General features: G+C 53.4%; 8 protein-coding genes across 8 annotated transcripts; 6 read left to right on the forward strand and 2 right to left on the reverse strand.

The window, feature by feature from the left end:
• Positions 1-430: 430 nt before the first annotated feature.
• CTAM01_12673 (uncharacterized protein) lies at positions 431-790 on the forward strand (the record flags this gene model as incomplete). Its single annotated transcript, XM_060528678.1, has 2 exons — positions 431-454; positions 518-790. 2 exons carry the CDS (start codon positions 431-433, stop codon positions 788-790), a joined length of 297 nt encoding a protein of 98 aa, XP_060376708.1.
• Positions 791-2283: 1493 nt separating this feature from the next.
• On the forward strand, positions 2284-2436 carry CTAM01_12674 (uncharacterized protein; the record flags this gene model as incomplete). Its single annotated transcript, XM_060528679.1, has 1 exon — positions 2284-2436. One exon carries the CDS (start codon positions 2284-2286, stop codon positions 2434-2436), a length of 153 nt encoding a protein of 50 aa, XP_060376709.1.
• Positions 2437-2935: 499 nt separating this feature from the next.
• Positions 2936-6568, reverse strand: CTAM01_12675 (uncharacterized protein; the record flags this gene model as incomplete). Its single annotated transcript, XM_060528680.1, has 2 exons — positions 2936-3222; positions 3469-6568. 2 exons carry the CDS (start codon positions 6566-6568, stop codon positions 2936-2938), a joined length of 3387 nt encoding a protein of 1128 aa, XP_060376710.1.
• A 2546-nt stretch (positions 6569-9114) lies between these two features.
• CTAM01_12676 (uncharacterized protein) lies at positions 9115-10138 on the forward strand (the record flags this gene model as incomplete). Its single annotated transcript, XM_060528681.1, has 2 exons — positions 9115-9725; positions 9787-10138. 2 exons carry the CDS (start codon positions 9115-9117, stop codon positions 10136-10138), a joined length of 963 nt encoding a protein of 320 aa, XP_060376711.1.
• Positions 10139-11196: 1058 nt separating this feature from the next.
• Positions 11197-12683, forward strand: CTAM01_12677 (acetyl-CoA acetyltransferase; the record flags this gene model as incomplete). The annotated part of the gene is made up of 4 exons (XM_060528682.1): positions 11197-11261; positions 11366-11546; positions 11617-12193; positions 12256-12683. The coding sequence occupies 4 exons, from the start codon at positions 11197-11199 to the stop codon at positions 12681-12683; spliced, it is 1251 nt and encodes a 416-aa protein (XP_060376712.1).
• A 504-nt stretch (positions 12684-13187) lies between these two features.
• On the reverse strand, positions 13188-15620 carry CTAM01_12678 (sulfate permease; the record flags this gene model as incomplete). The annotated part of the gene is made up of 3 exons (XM_060528683.1): positions 13188-13901; positions 13949-15092; positions 15166-15620. 3 exons carry the CDS (start codon positions 15618-15620, stop codon positions 13188-13190), a joined length of 2313 nt encoding a protein of 770 aa, XP_060376713.1.
• Positions 15621-17162: 1542 nt separating this feature from the next.
• CTAM01_12679 (uncharacterized protein) lies at positions 17163-18292 on the forward strand (the record flags this gene model as incomplete). The annotated part of the gene is made up of 3 exons (XM_060528684.1): positions 17163-17330; positions 17405-17579; positions 17640-18292. The coding sequence occupies 3 exons, from the start codon at positions 17163-17165 to the stop codon at positions 18290-18292; spliced, it is 996 nt and encodes a 331-aa protein (XP_060376714.1).
• A 1174-nt stretch (positions 18293-19466) lies between these two features.
• CTAM01_12680 (uncharacterized protein) lies at positions 19467-20063 on the forward strand (the record flags this gene model as incomplete). Its single annotated transcript, XM_060528685.1, has 1 exon — positions 19467-20063. One exon carries the CDS (start codon positions 19467-19469, stop codon positions 20061-20063), a length of 597 nt encoding a protein of 198 aa, XP_060376715.1.
• Positions 20064-20095: the final 32 nt, after the last annotated feature.

Below are 20095 nucleotides of genomic sequence, written 5' to 3' on the forward strand. Positions count from 1 at the left end.
GAGCAGGGCTGGACAAAGGGAAGGGAAGCATCAAGAGATGTCGTCGGAGAGCAAGTCGTACGTCGTTGACTTGATTGGGGATGGCCAGGCTGCGGCTTTGGACAGGCTGCACGAGGAAGATGGAGGTGTGGTGTAGGGGTCCACGGGTTTATCCCCCCCCCCCCCCCCCCCCCCCCCCCCCCCCCCTACACCCCTCCCACACCCCCCCCACCTCCCCCCCGGCGGGGGTCGGGGGGGGGTGGCAGGGGGGGGGGGCTGGCGGGGCCCCCGCGGTTGCCCCCCCCCCCCCCCCCCTGGTCACACACTTGCATCTGCCCGTCGCACTCCTCGTCTTGGTCCCGGGTTGAGTGTCACTGGGAGCAGTGCGGTGCTTGAGCATGAGCATGAGCATGAGCATCTACACTACTACCGAGTAGGACTTTTGGTGTGGATGGGTGGAGACGCTGGAGGTGCTGTCAGCTGCTGTGGCGCAGACCAATGGAGGCTTCCGGAATCGAATCCACTTTTCCCGATTTAGATGGAGTCGGCGAATCACCTCTGCCCCGCTCAGCGACCGGCACCGCCAGCTCCACTCCCCGGCATCGACCTTGGGGATTACGAGCCACTTTTCCTCCGACGCACCATCCTCAACCCTCCCTCTCTCTCCCCCCTCCTTCGCCATCTCAGCTGGGAGCCTATCACCCCGTCTCTCTCTCTCAGTCTGCCTCTATGTATGCTCTGGGAGGCGGGGAAGCTTTCGATGTTTCCCTCTTTTTCGACGGCTTTCAGTATGGATGAACCCCTCCTCTAGACCTTCACCGCATTGTCACGACGTGCAAACAGTGCAGGGGCAAGCGGCGCCTACTTTGCCTCTCTGGTCACACTTTTGTCTATCATCCATGACGGGACGATTCTAGACCACCTATCACCGCCGCGTTTGTCCGCCTGCACTTCGATAACGGATCCGAGCCTCGACCATCAACGTCGCCAATCAGTAGCTCTTTCCTTGGTGCATGATGGGTTGGGGGTGTATCTGGTGATCGTCTCTTGGAGGGGTCGCCTGTATCCGTCCGGCCTGCATGACGTACATCATCTGCGTCAAGGAGCTACCGAACGACACCGCGCCTTATCCGCCTGCTCCAAAATGCCAGACACTACTCTGTCTTCTCCAGACCCGTCTTTCAACCGGCTTGTCTTCGACCACTCGCTTGCCTTCCCGCCGGGCCTCTTCGGTCGTGCATTGGCGTTCCCGTGTTCCATACATGGGTTTCAAGGGCTCACCCGAGCCATTCACATGGCCTCCAAGTCTAAGCAAGCGCCCCTAAATCAACGACCAAGAACGAGCCGGCTCATCTGTCACGAAAAAGACAAGGAAGCATATTCCTGGCCAGGATGTCTGTTTCCCGGGCAAAGATCAGTAGCAGCCCCCATCGTCACAGCATTCATGGCATGCCTTGGCTCTCGACTCGCTTCGCAAACGCGGGTGGCGCGGCTGAGTTTATTTCCACGCAGCCCGTCCGACCCTCCACTGCGCACTTTCGCTACTGACCCCAAGATCGGCAAAGACGGGGGCGCGGACTGATGCAACTCCGACCGCGACGCTGCTAACGACGCGTACTCTCGCGGCCTGGGGCTGGCTCACCACCTTGGCGTCGATTTCCCACACCACCAATCTGTCTGCCTCCTTGCCCGAGACACTCTCATACTTGTTTCAGGAAATGACTGCAGTTCGAGCTGCCCACTGTCCACATAGAAAGGATACAACGGTGTTTGTCTACGGCTCGTTTGGTGATAGACTCGGTTGCATTTCGCTCATCTTTCCCCCATAGAGGACCGCCCACTACTACCCGACCAACGACTCGGCATTATAACCAATACGACTTTTTCCGCCTCTTCAAACCCCCTCGGTGTTTTGCTAGCAACATTCACGCGGCCCGCCGGGGCACCTGACGTCGCTTATCTGGACCACGTCTCGGCAATCTCAACCATACACGACAATCACCTCCACATCGCTACAATCACATCACTCGCGCTGCAACGACACTCCTTGCTCTGAACCCTCCCTCACAGAACACAACACAACACAACACCCAACATATCCTATACAACGCTTTCATTATCTTTCTCCTTCTCCTTCTCTCTCTCTACCTTCCATACATCTCATATTATCTATGCATTTATCTTTACTGGCGCGAAGGGGAAAGGGGTTGGGATAGAACGGGGGAGAACTTGGACTGGGGCCAGTCAAATCATGTAAGACTTTCTAGAAGACGGTCGAAGAGGAGGAGGGAATTGGAACGGACAATGTGCGGACAGGGCGACGGAGAATACACGGGTTTCACAGGTGTCTTTGGTATGGTACAGGCCGGGACAGGTCGGTTCTCGGGGAATCAGGTAACGGGGATACAACATTCTGGTGGGCTGCACATAGCATTATACCCTTCGCTTTGCTTTTGATGGCTTCGGGATCTGGGTTTTCGGTATTGTCACATATGGGATAGTCTCCTGATAATCATAATCGCTTGACATCTTTAAGAAAGTCGGTCCTTACTCCTCGCCGTGTGATGTAGAATGATTCACGGCGCTCGACATGTATGCTGCCCGTCGAGATGTCGCATCTTGACGCGACTGCCTTGGGTACAGTCCATCGCCGGGTTGGCTGCGTGAGCTGGCTGATTCACTACTTCCACCGATCAAAACAAGCGCCTTTTGGCCGTGATGAACGTAACCTAACGAGACCACCTCGACTTGTATAAGAGAAGCCAAATATCACCTGGCTATGAAAGTCACCATCGAAACATCCACCACTCAACCAGTGCTATCAAGGCCCTCAGACATTGAAACTAACATCTTCATCGGCATCACAAGCTCCAACAAAACCACACCAAAAATGGCAAGCGACTCGAGCGTAAACGCCCTGGTAGGCATCCTTACCTTCTACATGGTCGTTGCATTCCTATTCTTCTGCTTCCTCCTGTACATGCGCTTCGTCAAGCGGCGCGTCCTCGTGCCCGTCGATCTGGGACCGCGCAGAGGACGGAGTACCACTGCCGTACGGGGCAGCGTTGGCGGTGATTCTGCGACGGGGACGGGGGGAGGATAACAGAGATGTTGGGAACGAGTTGGGCCGGTCTGGTGGTGTGACGACTGAGGGGCCGGCGAGGGTGATTTGAGGTCCACCGTACTGATGGGATGGGATCGGGATAGTCGAAGTTTGCAGCAAAGGCAAGGGCCGTCCGTCACCTGGTGATGCACGAGAGGCTTGTCTTGGGAGGGAATTCGATAGATTCAACATGACAGTATCAAACAGTAGCAAAATTGAGAGGACGTCAGTCTTGGGCGAAAAATAAATACTCCATCGTTAGTCTACCCCCATGCGCGAGGTAACTCGCAAAACTCAAGATATCCAAAGTTCCCATGGCACGACGCCTTGGATTTCGCCCTCTCTTTCCCTTGTTCAAATTCCAAACCGCATAGCTGCAAATTTACCTTGGCAATAGTAGTACTTCTTGATAGTATCTTCCGTGATGCCCATATTGGCGAATGCCTCTCGAAGCCACCGAAGCTGTTGGTTTCTCATGTTTGCGTTGGCACCGTGCGGCAAGTGAATCGTGATACTTGCCGCTTCGGGCTCCCCATTCGCTCCAGCCGGTTCCGGGAACGCGGAATGGGGCGTCCAGCTGAACTTCTCGCGAGATCCCTCCTGGGTCTGGCGGGAAAAGTTGAACGCGCTAAAGAGCTCAAACACGTTCCTCTTGACGACGGACCCTTCACCGTGGTTCCAAATACTTTCTATGGTCGACCAAACTGACCTGCTTATCGTGACCTTGTCCGTCTCGTCCCTGGTTTCTGCCTCTTTATCCTCAGGAGTCGACACCACTACGAGCTTGGGTAGACGAGAGTCCCAATGGGAAGGTTCGCAGTGGTCCGGGGGCGCGACAGTCATAATCTCTCCGCAGATCTTCTTGCAATCGTACCAAGGCCGTTTCAGTTCCAAGTCGACTTTGCCAGGGGGTTCGGCAGCGAGATATCGTTGAACACCGGCTGGTCGACAATACCTTGGCGTCGCGGCATTTTTGCTGACTTTGCTCCTCTTACTCCCGTGCCTCACGATACCGCCGCCACCCCTACCACCGCCCGCAGGGCTCGTTTTCTTCTTTGACTTCTTGAACTCCTTCGAACCCTTCGACTCCTTCGACTCCTCTGAGTCCTCCCACTCTAACTCTTTGGTCGACTTTACAAGCCCGTTGCAGAGTTCTTGCCAAAAGCTCTTCACCCACAACTGGGCTAGCAAAGAATGCCGGCCGTAGTCTTTGTCTCCATGCGGTTTGTAGACGACCCCGAGCAACCATTGTGTGTATCTCAGCGTCTCCTCTTGCACAAGATCCTCGAATGGCACGTCGTCAAAACCAATGAGAAAGGGGCCTACTAGACTTTCACGGCGCCGCGTGCTGCGACCTTTGGCATCCAGGAGATCTTGTCCGAATGGATGTACAAGTTGCATGTGATGGCAGAGTAGGCCCGTCAAGTGTATAGCTTCATAGTCTCTTGTGACTGTCGTCTGAGCCCCGAGTGCTGTGTGTCGCTCATAAAGCTTCGTGCGCAAGGCCCGGATGAGCTTCGGTAAGCCAATGGTCCCAATGTTGAAGTTGCTCGCAAGTCCGGTGTGGACATTCTTGATTGACCACCAGGTTGGACTATCCAACATTTCGACGTTAGGTTCGTTCATGTCGTTATTGTCAATGTCCATTGCGTCCCCGTGTGTTGCCGACTCGCGGTTCCTTACAGTGAAGTCTATCTTGGTACCGGCATACTGCTTGGGTAGGTCCCAATCATCCTTGACTACTTGCAAATTCGGCCAGCCAGTATCTCGACGAAAGAGATGCCGGGTTGTTTCGCTGGCAAACAAGCCGCCATGGCCGACGACGTGGTTTATTCGACGCTCCACAAACCAACGTGCATGGAAGCCCAAGTCGACCCAGGCCTCCTTCACTTTAGGTTGATCGTCTGGTATTTCTAGACGCTGGGAACCTTCTGAGCACCAAAGGTTAACTCCGCTGGCACGAGCAAGGTTCCACAAGGCATCGATTTTGCTGACCAGGCATTGCCACATTTCGACTTCGTATAGAGCCCACTGAACGACGCGTCTGATGATGTCATTGATCAGACTCTTCTTTGCGTCAATGTCGCGTGCCAAAAAATGAGGAAGTTCGCCCTGGTATGACACCGCCATTGCTGCTTTCTTCGGAACATGGTGGACGGAGGTCTGGGGTTGCTCGGATACGTGTCCGTAGTGCTGCTGAAATTGCTCATCGACGCATTGCTGGAAATAGAATGGATCGAGCCAGAGGCTCCTCAAATGATCTTTTGACCATTGTAGTTGCTGTGTAAACTTTGTCTTGAATTCATCAAGCCATTTCCGGTTGAGAGAGGCTGGTGGCATGTACAGCCCATATTCGACTATTCCCTCATTTTCGAAGTAGAAGATCCTTTCTGAACGGTGTGCTTTTGTCCAGGCATCGACTCGGTCATTGTCGACAGCTTCAGCGCCTACTTCTTCCCTTGGTTGGCCGCTTTTGATTGCTATTGCTTTGGTGACACTGTAGAGGATTCGGTAAAGCAGGGCTTGGGTATGGAGGAGATGGATGCCATCGGCCCAGGCAAAGAGGCGACCACTCTTGCGTAGATGTTCAAACATCCAGTCTTGGTCAGGGTCTCTTTGGTCAGTATGGCATATCAGAATGAAGTCGTCCACGATGAAAAAGTAGGGGGCGCTTCGCTTCAGTCCCATCTGTTTGCCCATCTGGACATCATCTGGAGTGAGGATCCCAATGAATCGATTGTCCACAAATTTGGGCAGGAACAACTTGCTAGCTCGACCGAGATGTAGTGCTTCCCAGTCTGCGAATGTAAAGGCGCTGGGGTCGCAATTCATTCGGTTTATGATGAGATGTGCCAGAAGCTTGGGATTGCTGAGATCGGATTGGTTCATCCAGGATAGTAAGAAGGCCCTGTAGGCGCGTTGCGTGTCGTTGGTCGGATCGTCTCTGTAGATGACGTTCTTGAACGAGATTTGAGCGCCTCCATTGTCGCATGCACGAGTTTCGATGTCTTTGAAGAGCCTATAGTATTCCTCCAAGTCGGCACTGTAATTATGCGGAAGCTCTCCGTGTGTGCCAAATGCATTCAATTCGGGATGACAAGTAAGGGCAGCTTTATACGCCCCATTGACAAGTGTTAAGAGCTCGTCGCGGGGCAGGAATGGTTCGTCCTCGAGGAGGTTCGTGATAACTTCCACGTTGACCTTCCCGCGGAGGCGCCTGAATGCTGCGTATGACTTGGAGAGAGCTCGAATCACCTGAAATTCGAATTCCCGAGCGTCTCCTTGGTTTATCAGCTCTGTGGAGACGAACCCATTGTTTGCATCTGAATCCTCAATCGGGCCTCGAAATCCGATATCTCTTAGTTTTTGTTTGGGTTGTTTTTCTTGAGTGCTCCATGGGCCATCTGGCAGCCAGTTGAGAGACGAGTAGACCTTGTCCAGATATTGCTCTGATTCGTCATAGACATCCTGCGATAATTCTTGCATAGCGAATCTAGAAATACGGACAAGACGGGTAAAAGAATCGGAGTGGATGCGTGATGAAAGGCTGATAGAAAGGTGCAGAGATAGCCGGCGTCGTACAGAGTGGCTAGTAGTGAGGATTGAGGATGCCAGTAGCAGCGGAAGACACAAACAATGAAGGGCGAGACATGGCTCAAGTACTCTGTTGACGAGGCAGGTTGAAATAAACGAGTTGCCACGATGGCAGGGCCTGGAGAAAGTTGCTGAAACCACGAGGACAGGGTAAGGCGCTCAGTTTCAATGACATTGTCGGAGAAAGCATGATGAAAGAGACTTCTCTTGTTGGCCGAAACAACAATCCGATGAGCTAACAAAGCAACGAAGGGAGAGGGGAGGATGTGTTGGTGAGTGACAAGGTGATTATTTCTGTCATCTTGACAGATTGACGAGAAGGAGAAGCGGTTTCGAGCTTGATAGAAGTAGGATAATTGTGCTTGGGATCAGTTCCCCTCCACCGGATTCCCGAAAGAATGTTGTAATGGAAGAGCGTCGTAGCTCAGAATTTGAAGAAAAGGAAACTTGGAAGGGCCTGGTTTAGCCCAATTGGCATACTGGACGGGCGGGGAGCGTAATGTACTTGGAGGGGTAGAAATGTCAAGTTGGGTTGATGGCTTCAGACATCCATACAGCTGTATGAGATGGGATGAAGTGCGATGGAAAACGACAACGGTGGTGAGAATGTGGTTGTGGAGGGGTAGGTAGTCGTGGTAGGTTTTCAGAGAAGTCAAGGCTCGGTTTAGGAAGGCTTGCATCATTGTTCAGACGAAGCATACGATCAGGTACACGCTGCTATGAATCTATGATAGCTACTGTGTGGTTCCTGAGTTAGCCGTCAATAGTGCGGCTGTTGGTGGGCAGCAAGTTCTGGCAAGTCGCTACCTACATGTTGAGGAAAGGTGAAGGTGTCAATCGTGACTGTCAAGGAGATTTTCCGTGGCATTTGCAGGCCGACGGGTGCCGAATCCGGGAAGGCAAGGGAAGACCATGCTTAATTCAGTTAGAGCTACGGGTCTTCGGATGGACAAGACCCATAGCTGTGCGCACCAACAAGGACTAGCGCCCTGTGTAATGAGTGGCGCTGGGCGCGCAGGAGCCATCTGGCCGGGCCCACCGTCCCACGTCGTATTTCCACGAGGGCAGGAGCTAAGACCCAAGAAGGTCAGGAACGCCAGGGGACCAGACAGGAGGGTCCTTCCTTTTTTCTTTTTGTTTTCCTTCCTCGCCTGAGTCCTGACTTTCTTTGTTTCGTTGCTTCCCGTTTTAATGTCAATAAAGTACGGAGTACTTACCTACTTACCTTTCTTGACCAAGGTACCAGTAAGGTACTACATACAATGAAAGGTCCGTCGTGATAGGCAACTGCGTGGAAGAAGCAAGAACCCCGAGAACGTTCCGGAAAGAACACGTCCACAGGGGATGCCACCATGAATATTGTTGAAATGCATGGATGCCAACTTGCCCGATGAATGACAGTCAGCTACAGTCTAAGGTACAGTACAGACACAAGTACCTATTCATACACCGGGCAGTTACACGGCCATGCCCAGAATCCAGGGGCAAGGTCAGCTCTGGACGCGCCATTGGGTGGACGTTTGGCCAAGACCAATGGACAAAGGCATCAACCCTCAATACTATCAGCAATCGGCCCAGCCCAGCCCGGGCGCCGCAGTAGCTCGACCACCTCAGCTTGGCGGCAGGTGGGTGGTAATATTGCCTCTTTGCATTCCCCTCCCACCGACGCATCCGCAGCTACGTCTACTTGTACATACAGTACAGCCCGGTGAGATAATCCTCTCCAGATCAAGGTACCTACCTTACTTGGACGAGCTGAAGATGACCCTTATCGCGCAAAGACACCCAAGACACGCTACTGACGTACAGAACGCACCAGTGCCTGCGCCAGTCCCAACGCCAAACGCCAGCGGCAACGCCAAACCAGTAAACGCCAACGCCAACGCCGGCACCGCCAGCATGGGATTTTTCATTCCTGTTTTCTCTTCTTGTTCTTCTTCTTCCCCCTCCTCCCTCCGAGCTGCCGTCTCTTTCAGACTTTGTCTCTTTTTCAGCTCCGCCTCCTGCATTTGTTGTCCAGTGCTTACCACGTCGTTTCTTTGAGGAGGATTCTTGGTGTTTAAACCATCCATTGTCACTCGTTTTTCCAAGTCTTGCCCGCCGACAGCCCTGCATCCATCACAATCGGAATATCCCTACCGTAATTCTGCCACTCTCCACGCTCGCTCATTCGGAATACACAGTCCTCGACAAAGACGAAACGCAGGAATCAAGTTTGCATCCATTGTCCAACTTTGCAAACCAAATCGATACTCGAGTACCGTCGTCAATCCAGGGCCCAGCACACTCGAAATAGCAAACGACACCCCCTGCGATACCCGTCGTCGCTTTTGCCTCCAAGGGCCACCCAAATCCATTCGACCCGAACCGCCCGGCCCCCAGTCGCTGTTCAACCGGGTCTCACCCACTCGAGAGCCTCAACCTTGAACCCGCCCACCATGCTCTCCACATTCCTCCTCGCCCTGCTGCCCCTCGTGGCAGCAACATCCTCCTCGAAACGCGGTCTCGTCTTCACTCCAAATTCCAATTGGCCTCAGGACAATCAAGTTTGGGTTCAATCAGGTTCCGATCTGACATGGTACTACAATTACCAGGAAATCCCAAGCCCGGCCTTCTCGGGCAAGACTCAGGCTGAGTTCGAGTTTGTCCCCATGATGTGGGGTGTCTCATCGAACCCCCAAGACACGACATTCCTTAAAAGTGTGACGAGCTTGATCAAAGACAAAGGCATCAACATCATCCACGCCCTAGGCTTCAATGAACCTGATGGTCCCTCATCCTATGGCGGCAGTGATGTTGCCCCTTCTATCGCCGCCAAGGCCTGGGTTGCCAACTTCATTCCCCTTCAAGAGCTCGGCGTCAAGGTCGGTCTTCCCGCCTGCACCGGCGCTCCGGGCGGTTTGCCCTGGTTGAAGCAGTTCCTGGGCAACTGCTCCGCGCTCATCAGCACCGGCGGAGAGACCAAGAACTGCACATACGACTTTCTCCCCGTGCATTGGTACGACAACTTCGGAGGCCTGGCGAGTCACATTGGCGAACGTGTTGCAGCGTATGTTGTCACTCATTTCTCATGCTGTGCGCTGTCCCTCAGATAACTAACACTTGCCCAGGTTCCCCGACACCAAGATCTGGATTACCGAGTATGCCTACGCCAACCAGGAACTCTCCGCGACCCAGGACTTTTACAACATGAGCGCAGAGTACTTTGACCGTATCGACTACATTGAGCGGTACACGTACTTTGGTGCTTTCCGCTCCAAGACGAGCAACGTTGGCCCCAACGCCTCGTTTTTGAACAACGACGGCAAGTTGACAGACATTGGCTCATGGTACCTCGGCAAGAGTGCCACGGGCGTGAAGCCGACGTCCGGTGACAGTAGCGCCGCCGTTCGTGGAGGCGCACCGGTGCTTACTGCGATGGCGGCCACTATCCTCGGTGCCATCTTCATTTTTGCCTCATGATTCAAACCGGCAACATGTAGATTTGGTCCTCCCCAACACGAGACGTGAGGGTTCTCATGACGATGTCATCATGATCTTATATGATGTAGGGCAGGGATATATACTACCCCCAGGAACATATTCATCGCATAGACGGAGCCAGGATAATACTGCCTAGTCATCTTTTTTCCACATATTTGTAAGTTTTTTTTCTCTCATCAAGTTATAGAACGCGGATTAGAGGGATAAAGAGCGGCCAAAAGCTGTCGCCTTGAGCCCAGAAGACATTTTGGACATGTCCATAGAACGAATATATCTGACGACGTTAACAAAATCTGCACTATTTATATTGAACTGGACCAAAGTGGTGTTGTTGATTACTATACCTTCCATACCTTACATCGATGGTATCCTCGGGTTAAAGTCGGCATTAGCAGGGTGAGCCGTGGGGTTTGACTTTGATACAGAACATGGTCACGAACTCAAAGTCGAACCAAGTGTCATCTGATAAAAAGGCAGTGTTGGTCAGCAAATTCAACGGCAGTAGTTTGTCGGGTCGGTAAGACCGGGGTTCGCTGCGATGCGATGGCAGCAAGACGTAGCCGGCGGACGGCATTTCTGAGAGAGAATGACCTCGGCGAAAAGTGTTACTGGGCGTTAGTTAGATTGCGTAAGAGAGCGCGGCTGGCTAACAGAAGATATCCTCCGCGCTACTGCACCCCAGACTCCATGGGGACCCCCATCACTCGGGTCCTCAACTCCTACTGGCCGGCTCTGTGGCCGAGATGCCTCGGTCCAATTGACTCCCCCACAGCCACTGGTCTGGGCTGGAACTCAACTCCTGGGGAAAGACCCGAGCCCCGACACGATTGCCGGCAGCTAAGCCGTCATGAACCATGTCTACTTGACTACTTGACGCTGCTTGGCCCCCCCCTCCTTTCAATAACTGTCGACCAAACTCTCGAGCTTATTTTCCTCTTCACTTCACTTCTTCTCTGTCCTCGTTCTTCCATTGCTCCTTGAAGACAAAAAAACAGCCAAGCCGTCGTCGTAATACCTCCACAATATCATCAGACATTATGGCTCTCGAGAGAATCGGATCCATCGTGAAGCACCTTGCACCAGGTAGCGCCCTCAACCAGATGTACGTACGGTCCTTTTTGCGGACATGTGATTGCGTGTCTCCGGTTCGGAGCATCACCACCCACAGTGGACGAACCAAACAGCTGACATTGCTTCCCCTCACAGCACCTCCAAGAACCCCGATGATATCGTCATTACGTTAGCCGTCCGCACGCCTTTGGCCAAGGCCAAGAAGGGCGGCTTCAAGGATACGACCCTCGAGTACATGGTGTACGCCCTCCTCAAGGAGGTCCGCGAACGATCAAACATTGACCCTGCCCTGGTCGAGGATATCTGCATGGGAAATGTGCGTAGCCACACAAACAGTCTCCCCATTTCCCAAGCAGACAAACCGCTGACTCTTGTGATCACTACAGGTCTCCGATGGCAAGGCCGCCTACAAGCTCCGCGCCGCCGCCCTGGCAGCAGGCTTCCCCAACACCGCCGGCGCCTCCTCCGTAAACCGCTTCTGCTCCTCAGGCCTCAAGGCCACCGCCGACATCGCCCACGCCATCAGCAACGGCTCCATCGAGGTTGGCATCGGCATGGGCGCCGAACAAATGACCATTGGCGGTGATGCCCTCGACCAGCCCTTTGACGAGGCCGTCGTCTCCCAGTCCCAGGAGTCGGCCGACTGCATGCAGCCCATGGGCTGGACCTCGGAGAACGTCTCGCGCGACTTCAACCTCAGCCGCGAGGAGCTCGACAAGTACGCCGCCGAGAGTTTCCAGAGGGCCGAGAGGGCACAGAACGCCGGCTGGTTCGACGACGAGATTGTGCCCATCAAGACAAAGCTTGTCGGCCCCGACGGCGACGTTAAGGAGGTTACTCTTACCCGCGACGAGGGCATCCGCCCTGGAACAACGGCCGAGAGCCTGGGCAAGATCCGCTCCGCGTTCCCGCAGTGGGGTCCCACCACCACCGGAGGCAACGCCAGCCAGGTCACTGACGGAGGTGAGTCCACATCTACTGGTGAAATAATCCATGTTTACAAGCGTGCTAATCCTTTTACCCAGCCGCCGCCGTCCTCCTGATGAAGCGCTCCACGGCCATCAAGCTCGGCCAGCCCATCATCGCCAAGTACGTCGGCTCCACCGTCGCCGGCCTGGCCCCGCGCATCATGGGCATCGGCCCGTCCGTCGCCATCCCCAAGCTGCTCGCCCAGCACAACCTCTCCCTCGCCGACATTGACGTCGTCGAGATCAACGAGGCCTTCTCCAGCATGGCCGTCTACTGCCGCGACAAGCTCGCTCTCGATTGGGCCAAGATGAACCCCCGCGGAGGCGCCGTCGCTCTCGGCCACCCGCTCGGCGCCACGGGCGCGAGACAGATTGTTACTGGTCTGAGCGAGCTGCGCAGGACAAAGAAGAAGATTCTGTTGACGAGCATGTGTATTGGTACGGGACAGGGTATGGCTGGTTTGTTTGTCAATGAGGCTGCGTAAAGCAGAATGCAGGAAGTTCGTTGATAGTTGTTGGAAATAAGCATCAAGAATGTGAATGATTGTACGATCACTGCGCCCCCGAGTTTATGGGTATTGGTTAATGTCATGGCACAAGTTTGAAAGATCTTGGTGAGGAGCTGTGGCAAATTTGAATGCAAACAACGGTATGAGGCCCAGATGAACAGGCAAAATTCAACACGTCAGTGAAACATACACATCACTTCAGGATCAAGCTAGAAGAAGTTTGGAAAACAACCACGCCGCTTTTTATATAAAATTTCTATAAACATATCCATAACGTAGTCGTTGCGTTGCGAATCATTAAGCATAAAGTACGCTTCGTAAGACGAATAGATATCCTGCAAGAACTGAAAGTCGGAACGCCTTTCCTCGCTCCAAAAATGCTGGTTACCAAAAACGACGCCGCATTCTACCATATGTACAAACCAACCCCGCGCGCACTTGACGGTAAGAATTGATTGACTTGCGCCTCTTTTTTTTCTCTCAAGCATTCGCGACTTCGCTGATGCTAGTCTCGTACTCGGTCAGCTTCAAGGCTTCCTGGACATCCGTCACGAAGTGAGACTCTCCGCCGACCAGATCTATGATGCCTGCCTGTCTCAAGAGTCTCCAGATGTGATGGCGCGGGTTGGTAGGGCCGCGGCTGAAGAACACTCTAACACCACGCTCTCTATACCCGCTGACAATCTCCAACAACACCTGCGTACCCGATCCGTCTAGTGAGGTGACACCGTGGATATCGAAAATGACATTCTTGTTGTGTTGCTCGCCGCGCAGTCTCGGCAGCGCAGGGTGCGCCATGCTCGTGCCGTAAAGCTCCAGTCTACGAAGACGTGCCTTGAGCTCTCCAGTATTGGCAAAAGTCAAAGGCTCGGGAATCTTGACAATCAGGCAGCCTTCAACAAACTCTAGCCTGTCGGGGTTCAGCTCGGCGTTCTCGAAGCGCTGTGTGCCGGGAATGCGTCCCAGAATCTGAATGCGGGGCCGAGTCGAGTGCTTGATGACCTGAAGCAGAGACAGACCAACGCCGATAGCCATGCCGAGGGTGAGCGAGTAGAAAATTGTCGACACGAAGATGATGAGCATCAGTCCCAGTTCAGTCCAGCCTCGAATCTTGAAGAAGAAAGCAATGTCGTGCGGAGCCTCCTCGAGGAGGGACCAGGCTACAACGGTGATCATGGATGACAGGACCGGTTTCTGAGAATGTTAGATGATGAACCTACTTTTGGGAAGTGACAACTTACGGGAAGGTAGTAAAAGTACGGCAACAGGAAGAAGACGGCAAGAAGCGTAATCAAGCTGAGGAAGATGGAGCTCATTGGCGTCTTGCCGCCGGTCTGCTTGTTCAGTTTGCTTCTACCATATCCACCAAAGGCGGGTAAGCTCATGAAGCAAGCTCCAACAATGTTGGCGGCGCCCAGAGCAACAAGTTCTCTGTTGGGGCTCAGCTGAATCCCGTGAGGGCTATCGGAGCTGCTCAAGCTTTTCGCGGCAACGGATGATTCGAAGAATCCCAGAAGCGCAATCAGGAAGGATGTGCCCATTGCTTCACGAACATGCTCCATGTGAGAAGTCTGGAAGGGCCATCTGAATTGGAAAAGATGACCCGAAGCCGCCTTAACCGGCCCAAGGATCTCGACTCCCTTGCTCTCCCAGTCGAAGTGCCAAGAGAGAAGTGCGGCAATGACGACAACGAAGAAACGATCAGGAATGTACGCAACCCCCGGATACTTGGGCACCATGTGTTTCTTGAGCTCTCTCATAGTCATCATGATTACGAAGCTGACTCCGGCCACAATGAAGGTAAGCTTGTGAACATGGTCGAACGAGCTGAAGATGAACTCTAACTTGTCCATGCTGCTTCCGTGGCCCACGCCCATTTCTGCCGCATACTTGGCAAGACCAAGCTCGGGAATAGACTGGTCAACCGCAATAACGAAGCCAATTGCAGAGATGAAACCGCGCAGGAACGGTTTGCTGAGAACGCTGTCGAGGAATCCCAGGCGGGCCAGACCCGCAAGAAAGACAGTAGCACCAGCCATACCCGCAACAACACCACAGATCTTAGCTTGGACCTCTGCATTGTACTCATCGCTCTTGTCATGGTCGATGCTGCCTCTGACCACAGACCCGACCAACAAAGAACCAGCAGCTTCCGGACCAACTACCATCTGAGGCGCGCTGCCGAAAACGGCGTATACGAATGGGTTGAAGACGAAGGCATACAGTCCATTGATAGGAGGGACATGTGCGAGGTTGTCAGCGAGAGACAAAGCCATAGGTAGGTAGAGGGAGGCGAGCGTCAAAGCTGCAACCAGGTCTCCCTTCAGATACGACCATTGGTACTGCGGCAGCCAAGTCAAGAGAGGGATGTAGTACGAAAGATACCTGGAAAACAAGCAGAGTTAGCAGGCAAAGCAGATTTGAGCGGTGAAAAACTCGGGGCCTAGGTCCTGCTCACATCCAAACGGTATCCTTGAAGCCGGCCTGCTCGGCCAGAGTTCTCGAGGAGTGCATCTTCCTGCTCTTGATCTTCCTGACAAATCGCTTCCTCCAGTGGTCGTCGCCCGTGATTGCGGTCAACACAGGGTCCAAGATTGGGATCTCGGACGCCGAGGAGGATGCTCTGTCAAATTCGGGATCCATGCTACCAGCAGGGCTGGCGGGTCGCGGCGAGAATGTACCATTTGGGTAGCTGTTAGCTGGCGAGTGATCGATGAGTACATTCTGCAAGAGGCTCGTCGACTCGCTCGGGGGAAATGTGTTCGGTCGGTTGAGGCTGGAACCGGCGCGAGGAGGATCGCGAGTTTCGTTGTCGTGAGGAAGAGGGGTTGCTAGCGGAGTGGCATCCTCGCGAGTGCTCAAGTATTCGGACTCGCCGCCGAGAGAGCTTGGGGATTGGATAGGAGAGCCCATGGTGTAGCTCTGGCGCAAACCGCTGGGATTCGCTGGGCGGTGTGTTGTCTGCGTTGTTTGTGTTGTTTGCGAAGAAGGACTGCGACTCGGTTGTGGTCGGCTACCTGACATTTTTTCGTACCCCCAAACAAGATGACGTTACAGGTTCATGCGGCGAGGGGCGGGAGAGAGGAAGAGCGCTGGAGAGAGGCTCGGATGAGATTGGCGGGGGTGAGCTTAAGCGAGACTGGATCTTGGGATTTAGATCGATTTGGAGATTCTTCGGGATTATGCGTATGCGTATACACAGAGCGTAACACTGATCTTGTTGGTGTTGTTGTTTTGATGTGACGAGAGGTTGCAGTCGTCTCGAGTCTAGGTAGGTCACAAATGTTGCCGGCGGGTAGAGACGGAAGGACGAGATTCGGGACGGAAAAGACGGTGATGGGGATAGAAATGCCGAGTATCAGTTTGTTGGAGCAATGCCAGGCTACACCATGATAGGAAAATTTGTCACAGCAAGCCTGACTCGTTGGTCAAACAATTGCGACGAGAGAGATTGGAGGTGTTGTGGCTCGCGACGTAGAAAGAGGCGAGCGTACTGTGGTTTGTGGACTGGGAGCTAGGTAACTAGCAGCAAAGGGCCCCGAAGGCAAAGGGTCGCCTGGGAACGAGGGAACGAAATGGTCGGTGAATGTTTTCTGCAAGGATTAGGATTCCAGTTCCGCAATTGCCCCAAGGTCCAAGGATCGGAGTGACATCAACGCGCTGGGGCTCTTCAAAGTTGTGTGTCAGCGGAACTCGATTCGACGATACAACCTTTCCCACCTTCCCTACCTTACTGTATCCGTACGCAGTATGGTCTACGGGCAGAACCGACCGGGATGTGTTTGTCTGCGGTTACGTACTGATTGCCATGTCCATTCCCGGCTTAGGAACGCCAGTGGTCAGTGGCATCCTTCCACCGAGAGGGAATGCCGTAATACGGTGAGGACGGCATACCGGCAAAACCATCCCGCGGCAAACAACACTGCTAGTCCTGATTTGGCATCTACCTGCTCACCGCCCTGGAAAGTGACTGATTACGTGAGTAGGTAAGGTGAAAGCCAAGCTCTTGTACCCCGCCAGTCCACTCATTGCCCTCGGCCCCTCCTCCTGCTCCTGCACATCTTCAGTGCCAATGTGGTGCTTCCCGCCTGTTGTCTCCATAACTCCAGCCGATCGGCAAAAGAGAAGCTGTGGCTCGTGCGCTACGCTGTACATAAACCATCTGTGGCTGGTGCAGCTCTCACCTCATGTGGCTGGACTGAAGCTCCCTCTCGTTGTGAAATGCCCAAGGTGACATGAGCAGATCCCCCGCCAAAGGGACGCATCCATTGCATCAAATCATCCTATCACATCTCACGCCCTTGAATCTCATGATACTCGTCATGAGCACCACCATCATGACCTGCTTACCATCGCCTTACTGGCACGGCCATCACTCGCTCATCCTCCACGATCTCAGCTGAGCTTCTCATTCCCACTCCCGAGATTCTTCAACCGTTGATGCACCTTGACACCATGTCGTTGAACAAGACCACTCTTGTGTTTTCACAACGCACGATCCCGCTCGAGTGCGATGTGTATTCCTGTGCTGAATATCCACTCATAGCTCCCGTCTTCCTGTACTTCCACTCAGGTGGCCTCGTGAGCGGTTCCAGAGAATGTGTTCCGCCTTGGCTTGTACAGGTGAGCCCTTCATCTTCATGAACAACCACCCGTGCTTCCTCATCCGACAATGGTAGCTGACCTTACCACACTAGGTCTGCTTCAAGAATCAATGGACTCTCATCAGTGCGAGCTATCGGATGCTTCCCCAGGCCAAAGCTTCAGGTCTGCTCCAAGATGCCACTGACGCTTACTCCTTTGCCCTGCGTTGGGCAATCACAAATGAACTTGCCCCAAATCGAAAAGTGATTGTAGGTGGATCAAGTGCGGGTAAGAGGCTCATCACCACGTCGCCTAAAGCCTTCATCGAGGCCCTGACTTGAGCCCTAGGTTTCTTCATTGCCTCTCTGACGGCTCACCACCTCCACCCGACTCCCCTTGCTCTGTTATCAATCACCGGTATCACTACTTTCCGTCATCCATTCTTCAGTTCTTCAGTCTTACTTACACCGGAACCCATAAACGAAGCACAAATGAGCCACCACTTATCCGCGCCGGTATCTATAGGAGTGACATCCGCAAATAATCCACAGGTCTTCCATGTTGAGAAGATCCTTCCTGATGGCGCCAAGAATACCGCATTTGTATTGCCTCCACTCCCCATCTCAGATGATGGCAACTGCGATGAGTTCCCCCGAGGATGTCTCTATGACTACTACCTTTACCGCAACGAGTTTCTCAATCTTGTGGGTGAAATTGACCCAGGCTACGAATGGGCCGAAAGTGAGATGGGAGAGAGTAGAGCTGCGGCGTGGCCACCCACGACCATCATACAGGGTGACGCTGATGAAGATGTTGACCTCTCTGTGAGCACTCACATGGTTCATTGTCTCGGCGATAGCAAGGTGAAGCTCTTCCTTGCTGAGGGACAGCCCCATCTCTACGAGGCGACGAGGTTCATTGAAGACGACATGAGTGGAATGGATGCCGTTAGACAGGCAGTATCAAATCTGGAGGCCGACGTTGCCCGTGCCCTTGCCTGACCGATAATGTCTCACTGGACTCGGACGAGGTTGAACCAAGTACAGGCTGTGGGAGAGGGGGGTTTGTTTCCAAACTGAGGTGGCCTGATGGGCAGGTAGCAATCGAGGGTTTCCTCACCGACTGCCTGATCACACAATGACACTTATCATGGATCTGCCCCTGACAAAGGGTCAATAATGTTTTCCTATATGCTTACCTCAACCTCCACTTCGCAACGGAAGAAGAGGTTAGGTCCGAGTCGATACCTCGAAAAAGCCGTCCTTGCGAAGAAATGTGGAAGTTTGTCTTACTGGTAATAACAAATAGTGTGCAACCCCCAACTGCGAGCAACCATGCGGCCTTCGCCTAGAGAACCCCAAAGTCTCCGACGGCCCCGACCTGAATCGAGGGCTTTCAATTCAGGGGCCCCAAATCATCACTTTGATTTCATGCACGAATCTAGCTCTCATCACTCTAGCTGGGGACGCTTGCAGATCCTTAAACCAAACCAACATGACGGTACAGCGTTGTCATTGGCTGGTCCCCACAGGGCACACATGTGCCGCATTAATGTCACGTCCGCCCTGGGCGCTTCCGGTGCCAATCCCCGCTCTCCCGGGGGCCGTTTCCCGTCACTATCACACTCAGGACCATCACGTAAACTCTTTTGCCCAACAGCATCGCGAGACCGCCCCCGATCAACTTCACATATCGAGTTCACTATGTCCGCAATGCGGTCGCAATGCGGGGCCCTCTCATAAAGCGTCGGGGGCCATGGCTTTGTCAAACATCTCAGAGCGAATCACTTGGCGTTTTTGGACCCCGCGCTCATCACCGAGCTGATTTCTCGTAAGCTCGACTGAATCAGGCACGGCCATTGGCAGCAATCATCAAGTTGCAGGGAATGAATCACGCGCAGCGATTCGGGGCAACCCGTCCCTTCACTCCTTTTGCCTTTGTCCACGAGGGCATTTGTTTGCTAGTCATTATGTTAATATAAGAGAGCCTGTTCCCATGTTGTTTTCCCTTGTTTCGATCTTCGGAGTACCATCAATCAATTCTCGCTCCTGCTCCAATAACCAACTCAAATAAAGCTCAAATCAAAGCCAAGACTCAACTGCTCGTTATTGACGAACGTCTTTTGAACACAGCAACCTCGCGACAGGAAATTTCGACCCATTTAATTACATCACAATGCACATCTCAGCCAAGTCCATACTTGGCCTCGTCACCCTTGGCTTGCTCTCAGTAGCAAATGCATCGGTACAGGATTTTGAGCTCATGGTCCCTCGCACATTCACCAACGCCGATGGCACTACTTCAACAATACGCATGAACCGCAACATCAAGTTCACCCAGGGATCAGAAGGCACACGGCCAGTTCGTCTATCAAAAAGATTCCCCTTCTCTTCCGGTAGAGACGAGTGGTGCGGAGAGATGGCCGAGGACCCAGCGACAGATTTCTCAGCTTCCGCTCCGCTGGCAGCAGACTGCCAGGCACTCGCCAGCTCTCTCAGCAGTCAGAATGGATTTTGGACTTTGCAGCCCGGAGACTTCTCTTCCAACGGATGGGCTACTGTAGTGAGCTCCGGAACTTGCAGCTTTGCCGTCAGATATGCCGACTCTGGCAGCGCGGCTAGCCCTATGAACGTTGGCACGAACGATATCCGCTTCTACACGACGAGATATGGTGTCATGGCACAGAATGGAAAGCTTGGGCTGCAAGGAACTGTGCAGTGTTACAACAACCAGAAGATGCTGTTTGTTACTTGGGGTTTAATTCATAGCTGAGTTGAAGTAGCAAACAAGGTGCCGAAGTAGAC

This window comes from Colletotrichum tamarilloi (assembly GCF_030869305.1).
Source record: "Colletotrichum tamarilloi strain Tom-12 chromosome Unknown Scaffold_80.1, whole genome shotgun sequence".
NCBI lineage: Eukaryota > Fungi > Ascomycota > Sordariomycetes > Glomerellales > Glomerellaceae > Colletotrichum > Colletotrichum tamarilloi.